This window comes from Paramacrobiotus metropolitanus, unplaced genomic scaffold (assembly GCF_019649055.1).
Source record: "Paramacrobiotus metropolitanus isolate TYO unplaced genomic scaffold, Prichtersi_v1.0 Parri_scaffold0000001, whole genome shotgun sequence".
Lineage (NCBI taxonomy): Eukaryota > Metazoa > Tardigrada > Eutardigrada > Parachela > Macrobiotidae > Paramacrobiotus > Paramacrobiotus metropolitanus.
In genome coordinates, this window is record NW_026570221.1 from 2,928,935 (window position 1) to 2,952,029 (window position 23,095).

The window sequence follows — 23,095 nt, forward strand, 5'->3', positions numbered from 1 at the left end:
ATACCCAAATACGTCACTCCTAAAGCGCCCGAGCCGATAAAAGAACCGAAACGTAGAGCTCCTAAGCGTCAACTAAGTCCACCCGCAACGCCTGTGGATCAGGTTTCAGAATAGCTTTTCTATACACCACCGGCTCATCGCACTCGTCGAAAGACAAAAGGAGCACAGAGAGGTGGTGGTAATCCACGACTAAAGTGGATTACTTTACCTTGATATGTCTGCCTTCTTACCATCGGTGCTACACCTCTGTCGCATTTTTAAAATTAACTGTGTATCAACTTGTTGTAATGAATCAACTCCTGAAGAAATATCTCGACGCCAAAAACCCCGGAAGCTTTGGAGGCGTAGAAAGATTTTATCAAGCGATCAAGCAACCCAAACTGAACCGTGCGAAAGCCAAGGAGCTGCTGCAGGAGTTGGATGAGTATACGGTAACAAAAGATAGACCTAAGCGCTTTAAACGCAACCAGATAATAATAACAGATCTGCAGATGCAATATCAGACTGATTTAGCAGATTTTTCCAAGTACTATAAAGAAAATGATGGTATTAAATATTATTGTTTGCCATTGATTGCTTCTCGAAAAAGCTCATTGTAACTCAAATGAAGAGTAATAATGCGTCAGAAACTCGCAGCGCCTTGGAAAAAGTGTTTGATGAGCTCGGACAGCCAACGCGAGTGCAAACTGACAAAGGTCGTGAATTTGTCAATGATGTCGTTCAACAATTCCTAAAAGCTAAAAGAACTAAATTTTTTACTTCTGAAAACGATGATATTAAATGTGCCACTGTAGAAAGAGTTATTCGAACGAAAAAGTCCCGAATGGTATGGCTATTCCGGCGCAGGGTATCTACGCGGTACACCGACAAATTGGCAGATTTAATAGACTCGTACAACCATTCTGTGAATCGTGCACACGGAATGCGCCCGGTCGGTGTCACGCCAGAAAATTCCTTGGACGTTTTCAATAAATTGTATAAAGAATCTACTCCACAGACACCCAAATTCAAGATCGGTGATACAGTTCGACTAGCCATTAATAAAGGAAAACTGGATAAAGGATACAACTATAATTTCAAAGAAGAAATATTTACCATTACCAAATTCGTTCGGCATCCTGCTCCAGTATACCGATTAAAAGATTAACGCGGTGTAATTATTAAAGGCCAATTTTACGAGCAAGAATTATCGCGTGTACGGAATGCTGAGGATAAGGAACATACTATAGATTTTGTTATTAAACGTAGTAAGGGAAAAGCATTAGTAAGGTGGTTAGGATACGGACCAGAGCACGACTCGTGGATCAACGAAAAATGTTTGAAGGTTCGCCATTCTACCTAACACTACCTAGCGATGTCAACAGCTTCTCAGACAACACGGCATCGGACTGGACAACGCGGCTAAAGCACCCAATCACTCTTAAAGGCAGCTGGGAAATGGTTTGGTGGAGTTTGAGTGCAATAATTCTCTATACACACTAAGCCATGACCAGCATATTATTTTGGAAACCATATACGATCTGTGTTATACACCAGAGTTTGGAATAGAGAGAAAGAGGCGAACACGGATAATTTAGCGGAAGCAATGTTGCGGCTTACCGAAACAACCGATATTATTATTCCCGCGGGTAATTACAAAAATGTGGGGGCGATATTGGACGTTATCAATAAAAACACACCGGTTATGAGTGATATTGACGATACATTTTTTCGTGTTAATGGGGCCTACTTAAGAATTTGAGCATTCTGCCAGAAAGAAAATATCTGGATGCAAGTTTCGACAATAGAAAAAATCTGCGGGTTAAATTGACCGTGGGAACGCCTCGAACCACTGTGCACTTTCCTCCCGAGTCCTTGGCACTGCAGAAAATATTAGGATTCCGAAAATCCCATTTAACAACAGATTTTTGGGATCTCACAAAAGAAGGCGAGAAATTCTTAGCGCTTAATGGTATAGTTGAAAAGTTTATGGAGAAGTGCAAAGATGAAAATTATTCCGAGATTCGTCAATTTATTGCTGAACAAACGGCAAATGCACATCTGCAAAATCAGAATGTATTTGTGTACTGTGACGTGGCCGACTAAAGCCTAATTGGAGATACGGCAGCGCAGTTTTTGCGAAATGTACCTATTAGAGGGGGAACTGATCCACTCGTGGAGGCAAGATTTGATAAAGCGCACTATGTCCCTGTTATAGCTCAACACCTTGAAACAGTACACCTTACTCTAGCTGATGACTTGGGAGAGAACGCCAAATTCGAAAACGGTAAATCGTTAGTAAAACTGCATTTTCGCCCTCAGAAATTATTTTAAGATGCCTCTGGTACCGTACGTGCCAGATCCCCGGCGTTATGACGATGTTTTTGTGGCGCAAACTGGAGGTAGCCCTCTTTTGCGTTATCGTGGTACTGTGCAGAATGGTTCTGGTTTTGCGCAAGTATTAAAGAATATTATTGCCAAGATAACTTCATTTGCTAAACCTATTATACGAAAAGCTGCACCTCACGCTAAAGCAGCACTCGAAGCCGCCACACCGCACCTGCAAGAAGCAGCGACCGGAGCTATTAAAGACGTAGCGGCCAAAGCTAGCGAAGCCCTTAATAAGCAAATACAGCACGGCGAAGGTGTTCGGAAAAAACGTTCCCGTAAACCCCGTAAATCTGTTAAACGCACTCGAAGAATTCCCCGACCGATATTCCCGATTTTCTATAATCATGGCGACGATGATGATGCCCAACTCGGAGCCAGCAATGCAGTTAGAAAATCAACTGTTTGCATTGCCGGCCACGTTGACGGATCGTTGGCGTACTGATCATGAGAAACTAAATCCCACCACTATTTTTACGGAAGACGGTACCGCTGGAGATATTAACTTTTATATTCCCCCTAGTACAGCGGGTCTGCTGAGTTTAGGCGACATGGTTTTGGAACTAGAAGTAGCCATCAAAGTCAAGAAAAATAATCAGAATAATTTTGAAGTAATAACTGCCGCAGAGGGAGTCGCCCTTGTCAATAACTTTCTACACTTTCTGTTCCAATCGGTGCATGTAACTGTAGCCAACCGTTTAATCTCAGATGCTGCCACGTTTTACCCCTATCGTGCTTATTTTGAATCTTTACTCTTTCATTCACCGGAAGCTCTAAGGTCACAGCTGACCTCAGCATGCTTTACTCTGGATACCCCGGGAAAAATGGCTGCAAATCCCGACAACACAGGTGAATTGTGGCACCATGACCTTTTCGGTAAAGGTGAGTATGTCCAACTCTCCGGTAAAATATTTGCCGACTTATTCGACCAGAGTAAACCATTGTGTACCGGAATACCAATCCAAATACGTCTCGTTATAAATCGACCGGAATTTTGTTTACGCGTGTACGATGCGGGCAAAGACACTAAAACATACAAACCTTTTATCCGCAATGCTCGAATGTCAGTCCGGCGCTATATACCAGCTCCGGACTTTATGACAGCCGTAGCGGGTCAACTGCTGAACCGGACGGTGAAATATCATATCGAACGCATCGTAATGCGTGTGGCCGATATTCCCAAGAATACACAGAGCACAGTGGTGACCAACCTGCAGATTGGACAAATACCGAAGGTGGTATTTATCGGTTTTCTAGATAGTGAAGACTTTCATGGAAATTATCAGAAAAATCCGTTTAATTTTCACCATTTTCACGTACGTCAAATCAGTGTGGAAGTAGATGGTCAGAGTTATCCCACTAAATTCTACAATGCCGATTTTGCAAAGTCCCAATCATTAGAATGCTACGATGGCCTATTGGATGCGTTGGGCGCTAAAAACCATCCTAGTGGATGCTGGACAGTGGATCGTAATGGCTATAACGAAGGTTATGCTATTTTTGGTTTTGATCTAACGCCTGGTCACACAGGAAGAGGACCGCTGACTTTAATCAAGCAGGGAAATTTAAGCGTATCGGTGACCTTTGCAAAATCACATACAAAGTCCTTAATGATGGTTTGTATGATGGTATTTGATAGCATTATTGAATTTAACCAGCATCGACAACTAATTGCTGACTTTTCAACATGAACTCGGAGCAAATATCAGCGGCAATACGAGCCAATGCCATTACAAATGCTCACTTTCGTGGCGTGTTCGCTGCCGACCAAGTTCCGTTGGACCTACGACTCTATCCCGCTACGTGTATTGTTAATACCGACCCAGCCCAGCAACCCGGTGAACACTGGATTGCTGTTTACCAAGACCAGCCTGACGTCATGGAAATATTCGATTCGTACGACAAAAATCCAGCGTACTACAGCGAAGCTCTGAAAAAGCGGTTTTGCAATGGCGATCGATTGATTACTCAAAGTGGAGTGTTGCAGTCTGATTACTCTACCGTTTGCGGGCAATATTGTATGTTTTTTTTATTACAACGATGTAGTGGTCAGCCGTTCGGAGCGATTATCAGAATATTTAATGACAATAAAATTAATAATGACAAGATTGTTTGTCGATATGTTGACCATTATTTTAATTTAAATACACAAATATGTAACCGTAAATTTCTCGAGAATCAAATTTCTCGCTTAGTGAAATAAACAAATGCGAAAAAAGCGGTATTGCGAAAATTACACGTAGAGAAAATTACATCATCATTTTATCCAGCTGAGCGCGCACTTCGGTGCGAAACTGCGTCATGTAACCTTCAAATCTGATGCCAGCAGCTGTTCGTAATTAACCTGATTCAACATCAAAAGCACACCATGCACTTGTTTCTTTTCCAAAATGTCTTTTTCGGCCATAGTCCATTCTTCATCGGTGGCAATTCCTCGCATTGGAGTGCGTCCAATGATGCTTTCCCGGTGCTCACGAATTTTACGAAACATGATCTCCGCCAGTTCCTATTACAAAACAAAAAATTTTAAACAGTATAAATGCTGCACAATACATAATAAGGATAAAACAAATAATAAGAATAATATACAATAATCACACAATGATTGATTCACCTGTTTCAAACTGACTGAAGCCAGCCCGGGCATTGGATCCGGAGTAATGTCGTGAGCTTCATTGATGTCCCGGATTTCCTTCAGTGAGGTAAAATCCACAACGAGCTCCTTCAGTCCTTCGTAGGCCTTGCGTCCAAAAGAAATCCCCATCATGGTCGGGTACAGGTCCTTGTTAGGCGTCAGGTTGAAGCGACGCACAGTAGCCAGATCCATACCGTTGTAGCGGCTCCAGCGAAAGTACAGGTTGTCGTCCAAGCAGAAATGCGGCGACAGCTTACCATTGTCAAACGATGACGTGTTCGAGTCCAGGTCAGCTTTCCCGGTCAGGATTAAACCGCTCAGGCGAAAAAAATTGTTGACCGTCATGGCGACTCGTGGATCAACGAAAAATGTTTGAAGGTTCGCCATTCTACCTAACACTACCTAGCGATGTCAACAGCTTCTCAGACAACACGGCATCGGACTGGACAACGCGGCTAAAGCACCCAATCACTCTTAAAGGCAGCTGGGAAATGGTTTGGTGGAGTTTGAGTGCAATAATTCTCTATACACACTAAGCCATGACCAGCATATTATTTTGGAAACCATATACGATCTGTGTTATACACCAGAGTTTGGAATAGAGAAAGAGGCGAACACGGATAATTTAGTGGAAGCAATGTTGCGGCTTACCGAAACAACCGATATTATTATTCCCGCGGGTAATTACAAAAATGTGGGGGCGATATTGGACGTTATCAATAAAAACACACCGGTTATGAGTGATATTGACGATACATTTTTTCGTGTTAATGGGGCCTACTTAAGAATTTGAGCATTCTGCCAGAAAGAAAATATCTGGATGCAAGTTTCGACAATAGAAAAAATCTGCGGGTTAAATTGACCGTGGGAACGCCTCGAACCACTGTGCACTTTCCTCCCGAGTCCTTGGCACTGCAGAAAATATTAGGATTCCGAAAATCCCATTTAACAACAGATTTTTGGGATCTCACAAAAGAAGGCGAAATTCTTAGCGCTTAATGGTATAGTTGAAAAGTTTATGGAGAAGTGCAAAGATGAAAATTATTCCGAGATTCGTCAATTTATTGCTGAACAAACGGCAAATGCACATCTGCAAAATCAGAATGTATTTGTGTACTGTGACGTGGCCGACTAAAGCCTAATTGGAGATACGGCAGCGCAGTTTTTTGCGAAATGTACCTATTAGAGGGAACTGATCCACTCGTGGAGGCAAGATTTGATAAAGCGCACTATGTCCCTGTTATAGCTCAACACCTTGAAACAGTACACCTTACTCTAGCTGATGACTTGGGAGAGAACGCCAAATTCGAAAACGGTAAATCGTTAGTAAAACTGCATTTTCGCCCTCAGAAATTATTTTAAGATGCCTCTGGTACCGTACGTGCCAGATCCCCGGCGATTATGACGATGTTTTGTGGCGCAAACTGGAGGTAGCCCTCTTTGCGTTATCGTGGTACTGTGCAGAATGGTTCTGGTTTTGCGCAAGTATTAAAGAATATTATTGCCAAGATAACTTCATTTGCTAAACCTATTATACGAAAAGCTGCACCTCACGCTAAAGCAGCACTCGAAGCCGCCACACCGCACCTGCAAGAAGCAGCGACCGGGAGCTATTAAAAGACGTAGCGGCCAAAGCTAGCGAAGCCCTTAATAAGCAAATACAGCACGGCGAAGGTGTTCGGAAAAAACGTTCCCGTAAACCCCGTAAATCTGTTAAACGCACTCGAAGAATTCCCCGACCGATATTCCCGATTTTCTATAATCATGGCGACGATGATGATGCCCAACTCAGACCAGCAATGCAGTTAGAAAATCAACTGTTTGCATTGCCGGCCACGTTGACGGATCGTTGGCGTACTGATCATGAGAAACTAAATCCACCATATTTTTACGGAAGACGGTACCGCTGGAGATATTAACTTTTATATTCCCCCTAGTACAGCGGGTCTGCTGAGTTTAGGCGACATGGTTTTGGAACTAGAAGTAGCCATCAAAGTCAAGAAAAATAATCAGAATAATTTTGAAGTAATAGCTGCCGCAGGAGGGAGTCGCCCTTGTCAATAACTTTCTACACTTCTCTGTTCCAATCGGTGCATGTAACTGTAGCCAACCGCCTAATCTCAGATGCTGCCACGTTTTACCCCTATCGTGCTTATTTTGAATCTTTACTCTTTCATTCACCGGAAGCTCTAAAGGTCACAGCTGACCTCAGCATGCTTTGTACTCTGGATACCCGGGAAAATGGCTGCAAATCCCGACAACACAGGTGAATTGTGGCGCCATGACCTTTTCGGTAAAGGTGAGTATGTCCAACTCTCCGGTAAAATATTTGCCGACTTATTCGACCAGAGTAAACCATTGTGTACCGGAATACCAATCCAAATACGTCTCGTTATAAATCGACCGGAATTTTGTTTACGCGTGTACGATGCGGGCAAAGACACTAAAACATACAAACCTTTTATCCGCAATGCTCGGTTGTCAGTCCGGCGCTATATACCAGCTCCGGACTTTATGACAGCCGTAGCGGGTCAACTGCTGAACCGGACGGTGAAATATCATATCGAACGCATCGTAATGCGTGTGGCCGATATTCCCAAGAATACACAGAGCACAGTGGTGACCAACCTGCAGATTGGACAAATACCGAAGGTGGTATTTATCGGTTTTCTAGATAGTGAGGACTTTCATGGAAATTATCAGAAAAATCCGTTTAATTTTCACCATTTTCACGTACGTCAAATCAGTGTGGAAGTAGATGGTCAGAGTTATCCCACTAAACCCTACAATGCCGATTTTGCAAAGTCCCAATCATTAGAATGCTACGATGGTCTATTGGATGCGTTGGGCGCTAAAAACCATCCTAGTGGATGCTGGACAGTGGATCGTAATGGCTATAACGAAGGTTATGCTATTTTGGTTTTGATCTAACGCCTGGTCACACAGGAAGAGGACCGCTGACTTTAATCAAGCAGGAAATTTAAGCGTATCGGTGACCTTTGCAAAATCACATACAAAGTCCTTTATGATGGTTTGTATGATGGTATTTGATAGCATTATTGAATTTAACCAGCATCGACAACTAATTGCTGACTTTTCAACATTAACTCGGAGCAAATATCAGCGGCAATGCGAGCCAATGCCATTACAAATGCTCATTTTCGTGGCGTGTTCGCTGCCGACCAAGTTCCGTTGGACCTACGACCCTATCCCGCTACGTGTATTGTTAATACCGACCCAGCCAAGCAACCCGGTGAACACTGGATTGCTGTTTACCAAAGATCGGCCTTGACGTCATGGAAATATTCGATTCGTACGGCAAAAATCCAGCGTACTACAGCGAAGCTCTACGGAAACGGTTTTGCAATGGCGATCGATTGATCACTCAAAGTGGAGTGTTGCAGTCTGATTACTCTACCGTTTGCGGGCAATATTGTATGTTTTTTTTATTACAACGGTGGTAGTTTTCAGCCGTTCGGAGCGATTATCAGAATATTTAATGACAATAAAATTAATAATGACAAGATTGTTTGTCGATATGTTGACCATTATTTTAATTTAAATACACAAATATGTAACCGTAAATTTCTCGAGAATCAAATTTCTCGCTTAGTGAAATAAACAAATGCGAAAAAAGCGGTATTGCGAAAATTACACGTAGAGAAAATTACATCATCATTTTATCCAGCTGAGCGCGCACTTCGGTGCGAAACTGCGTCATGTAACCTTCCAAATCTGATGCCAGCAGCTGTTCGTAATTAACCTGATTCAACATCAAAAGCACACCATGCACTTGTTTCTTTTCCAAAATGTCTTTTTCGGCCATAGTCCATTCTTCATCGGTGGCAATTCCTCGCATTGGAGTGCGTCCAATGATGCTTTCCCGGTGCTCACGAATTTTACGAAACATGATCTCCGCCAGTTCCTATTACAAAACAAAAAATTTTAAACAGTATAAATGCTGCACAATACATAATAAGGATAAAACAAAATAATAAGGATAATATACAATAATCACACAATCATTGATTCACCTGTTTCAAACTGACTGAAGCCAGCCCGGGCATTGGATCCGGAGTAATGTCGTGAGCTTCATTGATGTCCCGGATTTCCTTCAGTGAGGTAAAATCCACAACGAGCTCCTTCAGTCCTTCGTAGGCCTTGCGTCCAAAAGAAATCCCCATCATGGTCGGGTACAGGTCCTTGTTAGGCGTCAGGTTGAAGCGACGCACAGTAGCCAGATCCATACCGTTGTAGCGGGTCCAGCGAAAGTACATGTTCTCGTCCAAGCAGAAATGCGGCGACAGCTTATCATTGTCGAATGATGGCGTGTTCGAGTCCAGGTCAGCTTTCCCGGTCAGGATTAAACCACTCAGGCGAAAAAAATTGTTGACCGTCATGGCGATGTACTTGTTGGCATCCGTCGGTTTAAACGTCCCATCAGGCTGCTCCTTGAACTCGGCCAGGATGACCTTCGGCTCTCCTCCCAGCCAGCGGACCAGAGCGAACTTGTCGAACCCGATCTTGTAAACCGGCAGCCCCTGTTCAGTAAAAGCGAAACGCGTGTGCTTACTGGGTGGATAGGTGGCTTCTTGCTTAACCAGCTTCTGGCGCTTGATGGGCTCCAGCTCCGTGCGGTCCTCCGGGCGGTCCTTGGGGAACTTGAAGGTCAACTTGCGCTTGGGGTTCTTCCGGGGTGTTGATGGAATATCAGCGAGGAACTCCATTGTAAAATCGAAACTACAGTATTTAACCGAACTTGCAAAAGTAAAACCCGCCAAAGATGTAGAACAAAAATTCAAACTAACTGACTACAGCGAGGACTAACTGATAATGAAAGCGGTCGTTTACAAATGATCTTTAGTCGGTAAACTACCTTACCACACTTGTGCTCAACCCGGTACCCACTTAGACAACGGTGTTAAAAATACCACGGGTCCATTTTGCAACCGTTGCGTTATGGTACCGTGTCCATTTTACAACCTTGTACAATTTGACTACAGTATATGAAACAGTAGTTAATTTAGTTGCTCTATTTTTTCTTTGCTGTTTTTTCGTCAATTGACAGTGCTGAGAAAATGGCTCCTCTCCACTGTGTTGTCGATGCGCAGTATACTGAGATGCAAAACGTTAAGATCATTAAACATTTGGCCATTATTTGCCCTGAGCGAGCCAGCAGCATGTTTTCAAATGTTTTCTTTCCGTCTAAAGATTACATTGTTGAAGAGTTTGGTTTAGAAAACCTTAATAAGGGAGTACTGTTCGGTATGCAGTTGTCGGAAAACCGACGTAGTTTACGGAATACTCTGGACACCTGGTACGCTGTGACTTTTAATGGTACTGATGATGACCGGGACTACACCTACGCTGTGGAGCATGACGTAAAGTTCTATGCCAAAGGAGCCGACAAGTGTGCGCTACTCGCTCCTATCTTGCGACCGGCTGCTGTTATCAATCTGGACGATTTGGACTGCCCTCCGTTCCGTTACCTGTCCAATAATCGCCCCAGCAAGTACAACAAACCTGCCGCCTATGCAAAATGGCTGACCGAAGTATATTTAAGCAAGGATCCGACGATCTGCCCCAGTTGCATGATGGCTTTGCCCGCCCGCAAAACCCTGCTGACCAAGCATGAATGCGAATGTGGAAACGATTATTGGCGCGGTAAGGACTGGTCATTGCTTACCTTTATTCTAACTAACAATTGCTAATAAATGTACTCGTATTATACAGACAGTCAAGGTGACGAATGTTGTGGTGACGGCGGAGTTAAGCTGCACGCTAAACCTACCGGACCTGGAGCGGAAACTACCGATGCCCCAGTATCTACCGCATAGATTTTCCGGATTGCTCCTGCGGACCAACCAACCATTCGAAGGTCACTGCCAGCTATACACCAATGGACGGATTACGGTAAACGGAGGCACCTCCAGACGGGATGCTCGTATTCTACTACACTATTTCATTAGTTTATTGCGTACGCTTGGATATCGTTGTTTATTTCTTAATTTTCGAGTGGTCAACATGATTGGTACTTTTGACTTTGGTTATAAATTAAGCTTAGAAGATATTAGTAATCCCTGCATTTATCCTATACTCCTGAACTATTTACTGGTCTCTCTATTCGCTTATCGACATGCACTGCTGTTCTTTTTCATTTTGGAAAATGTAATTTTTCGGGCGCCAAGTCCGCTGAGAATTTAGACGCTGCATTATTAGAATTAAAAGCAAAACTGTACCTGCGGCGAAGTGTGTGCGTGTATGCGTCTATGTACAACAAATACCACCATCGTATCGGCTAGCAAATACAACCATCGTAATCTTTTAACTGTACCCTACAACCCCATATATTAAGCAAACTCGTTCCACTTAGCCTACTCTTGTACAACATGTACAGGTTACCCTCCTTATAATAAAAAACTCGTTCAGGTTAGCCTATCACTCAAAAACGCGGATACGAACAAATGCCTCTACTACTGCTTTGACCACCGTAATGTAATGCGCAACTGATAGCCATGTACGTAAACGTTTTGGTCAGCCCAAACCTTTAGTTATTCTTACCTGGTCGTAAGATACGTTGTACAAATAATTATGCTATCAGAATCTGAATGATTTTGCGTTCGCAGCTCAGGTTTTATACAGTATACATTTCTCGGCAGGGGATAAAAGGTGGCAGTGGCACCTGCCACTGGCAATTGCCACTGGCAGTGGCAGCTTACTGGCAAGCGATGAAACATGGCAGTTGCCACAAACACGAAATTCCAAATAAACTGATTCGGGACACCGATTTAGACATTAACTTAAACCGTGTCATCTCATGGTCAGAAAAGGTTCAAAAATTGCTTGGCTATATTGCCGAACCCAAGTCGTGTATAACCGACCAGTAGACTTTGCGCGGAATAAATCACGGATTATTAATGAATGGAAACAATTCAAAGTCATTGGTAACTGCAATTTACAAATGTAGGGAGGTTATAATTTTGATGAACGGACCGTAGAGCAATAATAATTTAATTCTTCTGGCAAATACTTTATAATTTGTGGTCTTTTTGAATTTTTACGTTAAACACTGTAGTGCTTGTGGCTTATCGGCTTCTGATAGCTCGAATTATTACAAGTTGCTGTCCATAACAGTCGTGCCGGTTTTAAGTGTCTCCGATTTAAAACTTAGAAAAGGGATAACTGTCGGTCAACGTTTGACATTAGGTAGAACTGTTACCGAAACCTATTTTTTGTTACGATTCGTAAAAAAATTCTGTTTTGGATACAATTCTGAATGCCACCAATCGAGCTAAAAATTTAAACTGTTAAGTAAAAGCCGGTTATACCTTTGAGTTTCTCCTCAGAACGTTACAAGCTAAAAACTGAAAGGCCTGACAAAACCTCCACCTAATTCGAAAAACAGAAAATTAAAGACTGAATACATAGTAGCAGTACCATAATCACTTCCAATCTCATTGCCCCATCGGTACCAGCCCTACTCAGTTTACCACTACAGGCACGGTGTAACCAGTACTATTACCAACACCATTCACTAGGATAACCCTTTCTTAATTTTGTCAAACTTCTTGGTCTCAACTTTTCGTATTACTTTTCGTAAAAGGTACGCATAGCTGTTTTTGGCAATTGCCACGTTTTAACGTTTGCCACAAGCATAACGGCAGATGCCACTGCCAGTGGCATTTGCCAGTGGCAGGTGCCACTGCCACCTTTTATTCCCTGCCAAATTGGCAGCAATTTCTCTTGTAGCAACTGAAACGTTTAATTTCTTAATCTTGTGAACTTCGCACAACGTATGCGCGGTTTGGATAATTATTATTTTCATGCATGAAAATGTTCCGGAGTTGCAGAATAATAAAAAAAATTTTAAAGCACACCGACGATTTAATGCTGACACTATTGATAACCTACTGACGACTCTTCGCTGACGGCCAAAATGTTTCCCCGACAATTTGTTGAAGCAGCAACGCGATGATCGACAAGTTGGTAAACGACAATTTGCAACAGCGGTCATTAACCGTGCTTCGTTATTGCCGCAAATATCGGTACATAACGGCTTTTCATTTTGCTCATCGTTCCACAATGAATCACTGCAAAAGCGGCTACTACAACGTTAAAAATGTCTGCACTGTAGTACACTATGAGAAACGGTTCTCAATCGGCAGATTCCTCACATCGCAAATTGTATGTCGTTGCTTCATTGTTATTCGCAATTTCATGTCTGGTTAATCAAAGTTAATGAATGAATAAATGTATTTAATCACAGTTAACTGTGGGTGCACATCCCTCCCATATTTGTGTTTATGACTGCTTGTCGGCTTTCATTGGTTTTTGGGTAGCAGTGTTTTCTCAGAGTTGGAGATTCTGAGATGCTTCCTCGTTGCTGGGGAGTTGTGTGCTTTGTTGAAATCATTTTCTGCAGTTTTGGCAAGGGAAATTCCCTTCGCAGTGTTTTTGTTTGCTTGCGTTTGTTACATTTATTAATTTGTATTGCCCATGTTGATGGTTGTTCTGTTAAAGGGTGCCGACGGCCCGACGGACGGGGGTAGCACGTCAATTCGCCGATCTACAATTTGCTGACCGACCATTTGCTGACCGACATGTTGCTGACTTATACAACTAGCTGACCGACAACTTGTTGACCGACAATTTGCTTTTCGGCTAAGTTGTTGACCAACGTTTTGTTGAAACATTTTTGCTGACCGACAACTTGCTGTCAAGTTCGGGACGTCCGTTTTTGAGTTTTCTTAACTTTTTGTTGTTTATTCTTAGATTTCTTAGGTTTCTTAGGGCTCTTAGGGTTCTTAGGGTTCTTAGGTTTCTTAGGTTTCTTAGTTTTCTTAGGTTTCTTAGGTTTCTTGGGTTTCTCAAGTCAGCAAATTGTCGGCAGCAAGTTGTCGGTGTTCACAAAAAGTCGTTCAGCGAAATGTCGTTCAGCGATTTGTCGTTTCAACAAACTGTCGGGTCAACATTTCGTCGGTCAGCAGAAAGTCGCCAGCAAGTTGTCGGTCAGCAGGATAGTCGTCAGCGAGTTGTCGGTGTGCCGGCTGAGGCACCCGGGCCTGCGCCCAGAAGCCTTCCAGTTCCAGCAACACTACGCTCGTATCTCGCGGTAGACACCCACAATTAACAATTATCAGACGGAATTCGTTAATATTACCTGTCGACTATACGCTTTGTTCTCTACTGACATGAAAGCAATAATCGTGGAATTCGTAAGAGGGGCTCTCCTGATCCCCTCGGGTGAGGTACGAATTCTGGCACTTCTGTCGTGCAGCAACGTCGGCGGAACAAGCCCTGTGGGCGTCACCATTCAAGTCCGGGATTTGTTTTTCTTTTGCAGTCAGAACACTTCATCCAAGCTCGTTGGCCTCGCTGCACTTGTTGCTTTGTCGCCGAAACCCATGCGTGTCATACTCTTAGCACTGTGTTACCGACTTAGTAGACTATGTGAACTGGTATTACTACTAAGGAACGGCCATCCACATTCTTCCCGCACCGTGCAAAGTGAGCTTTGCTGGGATTACATGCCATTGCGGAAGCTTTAATCTTTCAGACTTGGTTTAAAGATTTTCTGTTAGTGGAAACTTTAATTCCGTTTAAGGATAAACTGCTTAACAGAAGTTTATAGCATGAGTTTCTCCAGATCGAGATTCATGGATAGATGAAACAAAAAATTTGTAACACGGTAATTAAAAAGCAAACCTCGATGCAATTAAAAAGCCAAATACTCAATAAGCGAAATTTTTAAATTATTAATAAAATTTATCAATAAGCGAAAACCCATTCCTATAAAGCAAAGATTACGTCGAAAAAAACAAGCATGGCGGAAAATCTCACACGCCAGCCTTGAGCAAACGAACTAAAAAGCTAAAATTAATGAGAAAGTTTTTGTCTCGCGCAAATTTATTTGGCTAAGGCTGTTTTGCCGCAGTTTTTTACAGTGTGTCAAAATAGAATTTTGCTATTTTGCCGCAAATACTGCGGCAAAATAGCCACTTCGAATTTATTTCGTTGCTGAAAAATGATTTTCGCGGCCAATGCAGATCTCCAGGTCCAGCACGACGCAATAATTTCTTAAATCGTTAGAAGATGAAGTCAGCAACAGCGCCGCAAGCAAGAATCGCCAGTATGATGTGGGCGGCCAGCTTGAATCGCCCGCGCCGATCCCGCTCCATCATGGCAGCGACCAGTGCAAAGGTGGCCCACATAATGCTTCCCATCAGTAGCATGATAATTACGAGGACCAGCAACACGAACAGAATGAAGTCGTTCTTAAGAAAATGGTCGAGGCTATGCAGGATTGCCAGTTGCCTGGACACTGCCGGATCGGTTTGGGAACGCGTATGAGGCGTGGTCGTGGTCCGGGTGGCGCCAGTGCTGTCTGGTTCGCCTGCAGTGGGCGAAGGGACGGTGGGCATGGTGGACGGAGGAGCCGGACTATCCATCGTTGTTCGGGACATTTTTTCATCAACATGCTCGTTGTCAACACCAGCAATAGTTTGCAAAATCCAGCTACAAGAGGCATGCAATTCACCTTAATGCTTCTTTGACAAAACAGTATCAGCTATGCTTACGAACGGCAATAAACTATTTTCAAATATGTGCCAGATAACAACTAAATTTACAAACTGCTGTTACAATTCGTTGCATTTATTGACAGTTGAGGTAGTATGTTTTAAGCGGTCCAGTAAATCAAAGACCGACCGACCGACCGACCAGGATGTATTTGCTTACAGAAGTCTCCTGACGTCGGCAATCATGGTCTTAATTTCCTGAACTGTCGCTGTAGAGCAGTTCAACTGCGGACACGCAGAATGAGCCTTTGTCGCATCAAACACAGTCACCTGTTGGCCCCGGCACATCGATAGAAACAGCAACGCCGCTGTTAGCAAGGGAAATAGCCTTATCATTGTGTACCAAAGGTCCACTATGTACATTTATCTAAGGAGAAGAGTGCAAAGCTTGTTTCAGCATCGCGTTCAACGTTACGTATTGTACAGCTTAGGACAATTTTTTAATGGTCGCATGCCCAACATCGCCACATTCAGTACGAATGCCGCGCAGTGCACTGTACGACTGAGTTCAAAAAATTAATATTTGTTTCGTACAAGTGCACTGCACCGCTTGCGTACAGAATGCTGGGTATGGGGCTATGCGACCATATAGTCCTACATTGTACATGCATTTTGCGCATCTTTACCACTTACCTTTAGGCTATAGTAACAATTAGTGATTTATGACAGCTGGTGGCATCCAAGGCAATCAGAAAGCATTTGTTTCTTCGTCACAAATGTAAGATCGGAAATTACAGCAGAGAAAGTCGCTTATAATTTTAGAGTAGAGCGTTTTCGGTGTACTGCGGGGCAGTCTGATTGCTCCCTTCCGCGTTTACACTTTCGACTGCTTAGTGAATGGGTAGATTTTCACTCACAGAAGGATTGCTGAAAGGAAGACAGCATCAGTACGTTAATAAATACTACTCGGTACGTATACCGCGATAATAATCGATAATGGGTTGTTGCAAGGTAATTGATCAACGCGCGTTCTTTGCACTGCATGTTATCGTTATACAAGTCCTTCGCGAACCTTTCACTTATGCGGATCCCACGGTTAGTACTGGGCAAATTTTTCCGAGCATGTGTTTTGACTTGTATCCAAAGTATCCCACCGTTTCCCACAGTGTCCTCTTCGTATCCATCATGTATCCTCAGAAATTACTCCATTTCTACTCTACCGTATCCCAACACATCCTTGAACATTCTTTACGCATCCCTAATGTATAATACTCGACGGGTACCGTAAGGACACGTTCAGATACACTGACATACTGCGGTAACTGATGACCCCAAAGCTTAATCAGTAGAATACTTGAAGAATACTACTGTGCGAAACGATGGATTACTGTGGCTTCTGAAGTGATACACATCTAGATATCGTTTCACTTATTGCAAATGCTGTTAACACTCGCACAATTTCTGCTGCCGCGCAGGCGCAATAAATGCTTAAAAAATTCACAGAAACTTCAGTTTTTGTCCTACTTTCTTCCGCTACCTATGTATTCCAAGGGAATTTTATCGGCTACAAAACAGCGTTAAACAATTCCTTAAAAACATTGGCGTTGCAGAGTTAGAAAACAAAAAGGGGAAGCATGGAGAATCGCACTTTACTCATGTTTTCTGAATTTACGAAAGAACAGAATTTTGTTTTCGTATTCTGTCGACGTACGATGTTAGTTATTGTTATACGATACAAATTGATTCCTACAGAAGGGCTGGGATAAATTTTCTTAGAAAACTAAAATGAAAGTCTCGCAAGAAGGTGACTGTAAAAAAACACCTGTGCCGAGCAGCACTCGTCTCTGCGAACAGGTTTTGTCACTGAATGCGCTAAATCGCTTGTCGCCACAGACTCTACAGTAGTTCACTGTTTTCGGTTTTTCTCCGTTTTTCAATTTTTTGCTTAGGTTTCGCTACATTACTTCCCCTGGTTAGTTTTAAGATTTCACGTTTGGAAGTTTTTAATTGCTCGCGAGGTCGACCTCGGTACTACTACATATTATGTGATGTTGCCCATGTGGGATGATAGCTGGATGACTGTTTACGCGTTTATCACGGTTACTTCGCCTTAACAGCACGAGAATGCTCCGTTACGAATCTACGATTATGCTCTCTAATTAGCTCCAGATTTTCACGAGAGTATCACACGTTTTTTTGAACAGACATCTTAATGTCGACTGCCATAGCGTTGACGTCGACCCCTTATAACGCTATGCTTCTGCTGGGTTCGAGGATTAGCCTGGGTAAGCCTAACTGCTGTGTCGAAACTTTGTTGTTGCCTAAATTTTTACCCAATATCCTGCGGCTGCCATGAGTTATCATGAGACCCTGAAACTTATTTTGTAGATTTTGGAGTCGACTCCACATAGCACGACATCTTAGCTGCTATCAGACGAAGGAATTTAAACACTTCGAAAACCGCTGGGGCTGCTAAGTTGCTAACTTGCTTCAATAAGTGCATTAAACATGCTGCAGCATTTGATCTGTAGTTATCGATGGTGTCAGTGATCAGAATTCAGAATACGTCGAATCAAAATGGGTCGACCCAGGCATTTTAGCATTTTTGTTTTAATGTAATAAAAATTAAAATCGTCTTGATAAGCTAAACGTGAAAATTCAAATAGCAAAGACACTGGAAAGTGGGAAATAAAATTCCATTTGTGCCCGACTGCCCGTTTCCCTTTAATTGCTTAGACGGAGGTAACAATTAAAGACAGTTAGCCACCTTGTAGGGTGGGTGGGGGGTTAAAACATCGAGTAATTAGTCAAGTAATCAGGTCGGAGGAAAATTTCGACTGAAAGTAATATTAATGCGGTTGTGAGCATTAGACAGTTGGCTGATGGATAGCTAGCGTGATACGTAAATAGGTCAAGACAAGGATCTGATTACAATAGTGCAGTCTAGATAGAGAGGCCAAGTGATTGCGTCTACCTAATTTAACATCGATTAGCAAGCAAATCGTCCTTTAAATTCGATTAGCCGCGGTACTGTTGTTTGTTGTGGACGGTAGCGAGTAAGCGGAAGAGACAGCAGTGTTGCGGGTTTTTTGAGATAGAACAGGTCGCCATAATTGGGCATATGCGAAATCAAAGTCGGAGCAGGCGGACCTTCCGACGACGACTTTCCGATATCCCATTTGTGCCCGACTGCCCCAAACAAAACCGTTACCCGTTGGAGTAGGGATTCAGCGTGGTGGGGGCCGGCGTCCGGATGTAGCGCGTGTAGCAGTTGCTTTTCCATCGCCCTGCGCGCTGGATCGCGCGGTCTGGCACGTTGTTGCAAGCGGCGGTGGTTGCCGCGCCGATGCGGAAGCTGTGGGTGTTAATTCGGAGCTGGTCCGGGTGCCCCTCCAGGAGACGATGGAGGCAGGCTTCCACGGAGCGCCTGGTCAGGTATCTGCCGTCCTGATGGATGAGGAGCGGCCGTGCTTCAGCTGTCGGGTTGAACTGAGCAAAAGCCATATACTTCCGGTAGGCCTGCACGGGACACACGGAACGACCGGTCGCCGTCAGCGCTACGGAGTGGCCCTGACCGGTTGGATCGGTCTTCGTGACTTTTAATTGGATGAGGACTCGGCTATCGTGGTCTTGCGCGTCTGTTGACATCAGAGTGCGCCGCGGATCGTAGCGATTGGTAGCGGGGCACGTTACTTCTCCGACGCGAAGGTAGCCAAAGTACATGAGGGAGAACGTTGCCCAATACAATGACTTTCGTGGTGGGACATGCTACTGGAGCGGATGGCGTCCTTCAGTTGCCGCATCATCTCCAGCGTGACAGGTTGGCGCTTGTCCGCGCTGGATGGGGCCAGTCGCCGGTAGCCTTGCAGGGCGCGAGTCACAATGTCGTGGCCGGTTGGGGATGTCATGCCAGCTTCACGGTGGTAATTGTTGATGCCGGCAAGGTAAACGGTTACGGTCCGAAGGGATTTTCTTGCGGAATACAGATGCGCGACGTATTCCGCAGTGATTTCTGGCGTCGCTGGGAGTGGCTGAGCAAATCTGGAACTGCAGAATACTGAGAACTGTTTGACGGCAGTTACGTACGTCTGCCTGGTGGAGCTGGCAATATGGGCGTGCAGCAAGTTGTTTAGGCCGCGTGTGCGCTGTATGCTATTAGAAGCTGCGGGAAGATGTCCGGGCATGGATCCGGACGTTCCGACGCTGTTGGTGCAAGCGCTCGGAATCTGCTTCGCTGAAAACGAGATAGGGTGTCAGCAATCGCGTTATTAACGCCGCGTATATGCTTTATAGTAAAAGTCATATTAGCGCAGGCAGCGGCTTTTAACATGCGGCGCATGAGATCTAACACGCCAACGTTGGTTGAGCGTAGATTCTCCCAGGCCAGGGTGGCGCCTTCGTTGTCGCAGTGGAAGATGATCCGCTTTCTTTGCAGCTTAGAGCCCCAAACAATTAGGCTGAGGAGTATCGGTATCAGCTCGAGGTACTCGATGCATGGCTTCCGCTGGATAATCCACGGTGGCCAGCGCAGTTGGAACCATGACCCATGAAAATATGCACCAAGCCCGAGAGTACCAGACGCGTTTGTGTAAAGGTCCAGGACGTCAGATCTTGTCCAGTCCGGCTGGATGAAGGACGCGGTGCCGTTCCAGGCTGGGAGGAATTCTTTCCACCATTCCAGATCCTTACGGAATTCACCGTTGAGAGCGATGAGCCTTTCGTGGTAGTTGTCGGTTAGCAGGGCGATCATGCGTCGAGTAAATAAGCTGCTCGCTGGGACGCATTTGGTGGCAAACGTGAGTGTTCCGATAAGGCTTTGGAGCTGCTGCTTGGTGCAGTGGTCACGGTTGCTCCATTCTTCCAGCGCTTCTTCGATAATCTGACGTTTATCGTCGGGGAGGCTAAGGGTTTGTCGGACAGAATCTAGCCGGATGCCCAGGAACGTCAGCTGAGTCGCGGGCCCTTCCGTCTTGTCTTGTGCCAAAGGGACCCCGAGTTCACTGCACGTCTGAGTCATGGTGGACATCAATGTGCCGCACTGATTACTTCCAGGTTTTCCAGCAGAGAAGTAGTCGTCGACGTAGTGGAGCATGCTGACTAGACCGGTGCGGTTCGACACGATCCAGTGGATTGCGCCAGCGAATTGCTCGAACACGTACGGCGATGCCCTACACCCGAAAGGCAACACTACATCAAAGTAAAACTCACCGTTCCACTGATAGCCGAGGAGATTCCACTCCGCCGGGCGTACCGGTATCAGTCGGAAGGCTGATTTTACATCCATTTTGGCCATGAGTGCGCCTCTGCCGAGTTCCGTTAGGATGGATACTGCATGGTCAACGGTGCAGTATTCCAGAGGAAGTTGCGTGATGTCAATGTAATCGTTTACACTGTCGTCGTGCGGCTGGGATAAATCCAGGATGGTTCGAATGCTACCGTCTTTCTTTGGCCGTGCGCCTAGGGCGTTGCAGACAAAGTGCGGCAAGGGTGGGTCAGGAAAAGGACCGATGGTATGACCGGCATCGACCTCTTTCCGTATGGTACGCGTAACCGCAGCGTGGTGCTTGCGTGTTGAGACGGCGTTTGGTGGGGAGCGTGCTTTCTGGGGACCGTTGTAGTAGATAGTGCAACCGTTTTTAAGTGTGGTGGATATAAATGACGTTAATGTGGAGTCAGGATGTTGAGCAAGCAGTCTGGCAAAGGCGCTAATTTGTAGCGGTGTATTTGCCTTTGCCGGCACTGTTACTTCTATATTTATCCAGCTTCGGGCAGGTGGCCGTCCGATGCTTGCGGTCACCACAGCTGGCGCAGGCGTGGACTCTCCCGGCGCGGCACGGTGTTGGGCAGTTTCCGTAATTATAGTTACGGCAGATGTCCCCGTCTGCGGCGGGAGCGGCACGAAAGGGCTGCCTGTATCCCGGTTGACCTTTCCGCGGCGCGGGGCAGCTGCTGATGTAATGGTCTGTCCCTCCGCAGTTTCGGCAGCGATCGTCTTTCTGCTTCGGCTTTTCCGGGCGCGGGGACGGTTTGCGTTTGGCGTGCGATGCGTTCTGGATGCATTCAATGTACGTATCTTCGTGTTGATGGGTCCACTCGTCGAAATCGTACGGATGTCCAGTCATGTGTGCGCGGAACTGCCGATCGTACTCGAGCCAGTTGGCGGTCGCAACCCCACGCTCGACGTACGATGCAATTATGTCCATGTACTTGTAGAAGCGGGTGCTTAGTTCCGGTGCAATGTGAGAGCGGTAGCTGGCGAACACGCCGAAAGCGCGCATCCATGATGTGAAACAGGTAATCCGGACTTTCCCGTCCTCCGGCTTAATGGTGACCTTTCCGTTATCGAACACCATTTTGGAATCCAGTTTCTTTGGTTTTTCGACGCGGTTCTTCAGCAGGAATAAGTCCAGATCAATGTATTCAGTGTGGTCGAGCAGCTTCTTCACGAGCTTTTTGTCCAGCGACGGAAAATGGTGCGGAAAGGGGGGAATGGCTGCGTTTCCGGCGACAGTTCCCCGCAGAGGCCCCAGTCGGCTGAAAACGTCTGGACGTCTCCCAAGGCGGTCCCCGGCCGGCAGACGTACTGGTAGTGTGTCCGATAATTCACTGCTAACAGATGATTGCGAGCTGCTACGCTTACCTTTTTCTGGACTGCGTTTACGCTTGCGGTTAGTGGAGTGTCCGATGTGATCAGTCTGGTGCACGATTCTTCCGAAGTCGTCACCAATCTGGATCTGCAGGTTGGAGGATGGAGACAGTGGACGAGGTGCCGATGGATCTGGAACTTTCTCCGGTGCTGATGGCGGCAGAACAGGTTCCGGTGCTGGTGGTGCTGGTGGTGCTGTCTGTGGCAGCGGTGGGGGTGGTGGTACAAGGCGCTCCATTGCGGCGAGAATTTTATCCAGCTGTTCCTCATGCTTTTTCTGCTGCTGCGCGAGCGATTGCACCGTCGGTTCCGGAGCTTCCGCGTCGCTCCCTGTGGTGGGGGGCTTACTGGCGGCGGTAGTCCGTTTCGCTCTGTTGGATGTCGCGGGCGCGCTCTTCGCTGGCTGCCGTCCTCGGTTGCCACGTCCAGTCATTTCTGGGGTGTAAGAAATTAGCGTTAAATTGGCTTGAGATAATCGGATGTGGGTTTGGGGATCAGAAGTTTTTTTTCGCTGAAGGTCACTGAGTACTTGATTGATATGCTATTGCCTTAGGTGCGGTGTGCAAAACATCGAGCAATTAGTCAAGTAATCAGGTCGGAGGAAAATTTCGACTGAAAGTAATATCAATGCGGTTGTGAGCATTAGACAGTTGGCTGATGGATAGCTAGCGTGATACGTAAATAGGTCAAGACAAGGATCTGATTACAATAGTGCAGTCTAGATAGAGAGGCCAAGTGATTGCGTCTACCTAATTTAACATCGATTAGTAAGCAAATCGTCCCTTAAAAAATTCACAGAAACTTCAGTTTTTGTCCTACTTTCTTCCGCTACCTATGTATTCCAAGGGAATTTTATCGGCTACAAAACAACGTTAAACAATTCCTTAAAAACATTGGCGTTGCAGAGTTAGAAAACAAAAAGGGGAACCA

General features: G+C 45.1%; 1 protein-coding gene across 1 annotated transcript; it reads right to left on the reverse strand.

Moving 5' to 3' along the window:
* Positions 1–19,648: 19,648 nt before the first annotated feature.
* LOC129581408 (uncharacterized) lies at positions 19,649–20,812 on the reverse strand. The gene has a single exon (XM_055472449.1). The coding sequence runs from the start codon at positions 20,810–20,812 to the stop codon at positions 19,649–19,651; it is 1,164 nt and encodes a 387-aa protein (XP_055328424.1).
* Positions 20,813–23,095: the final 2,283 nt, after the last annotated feature.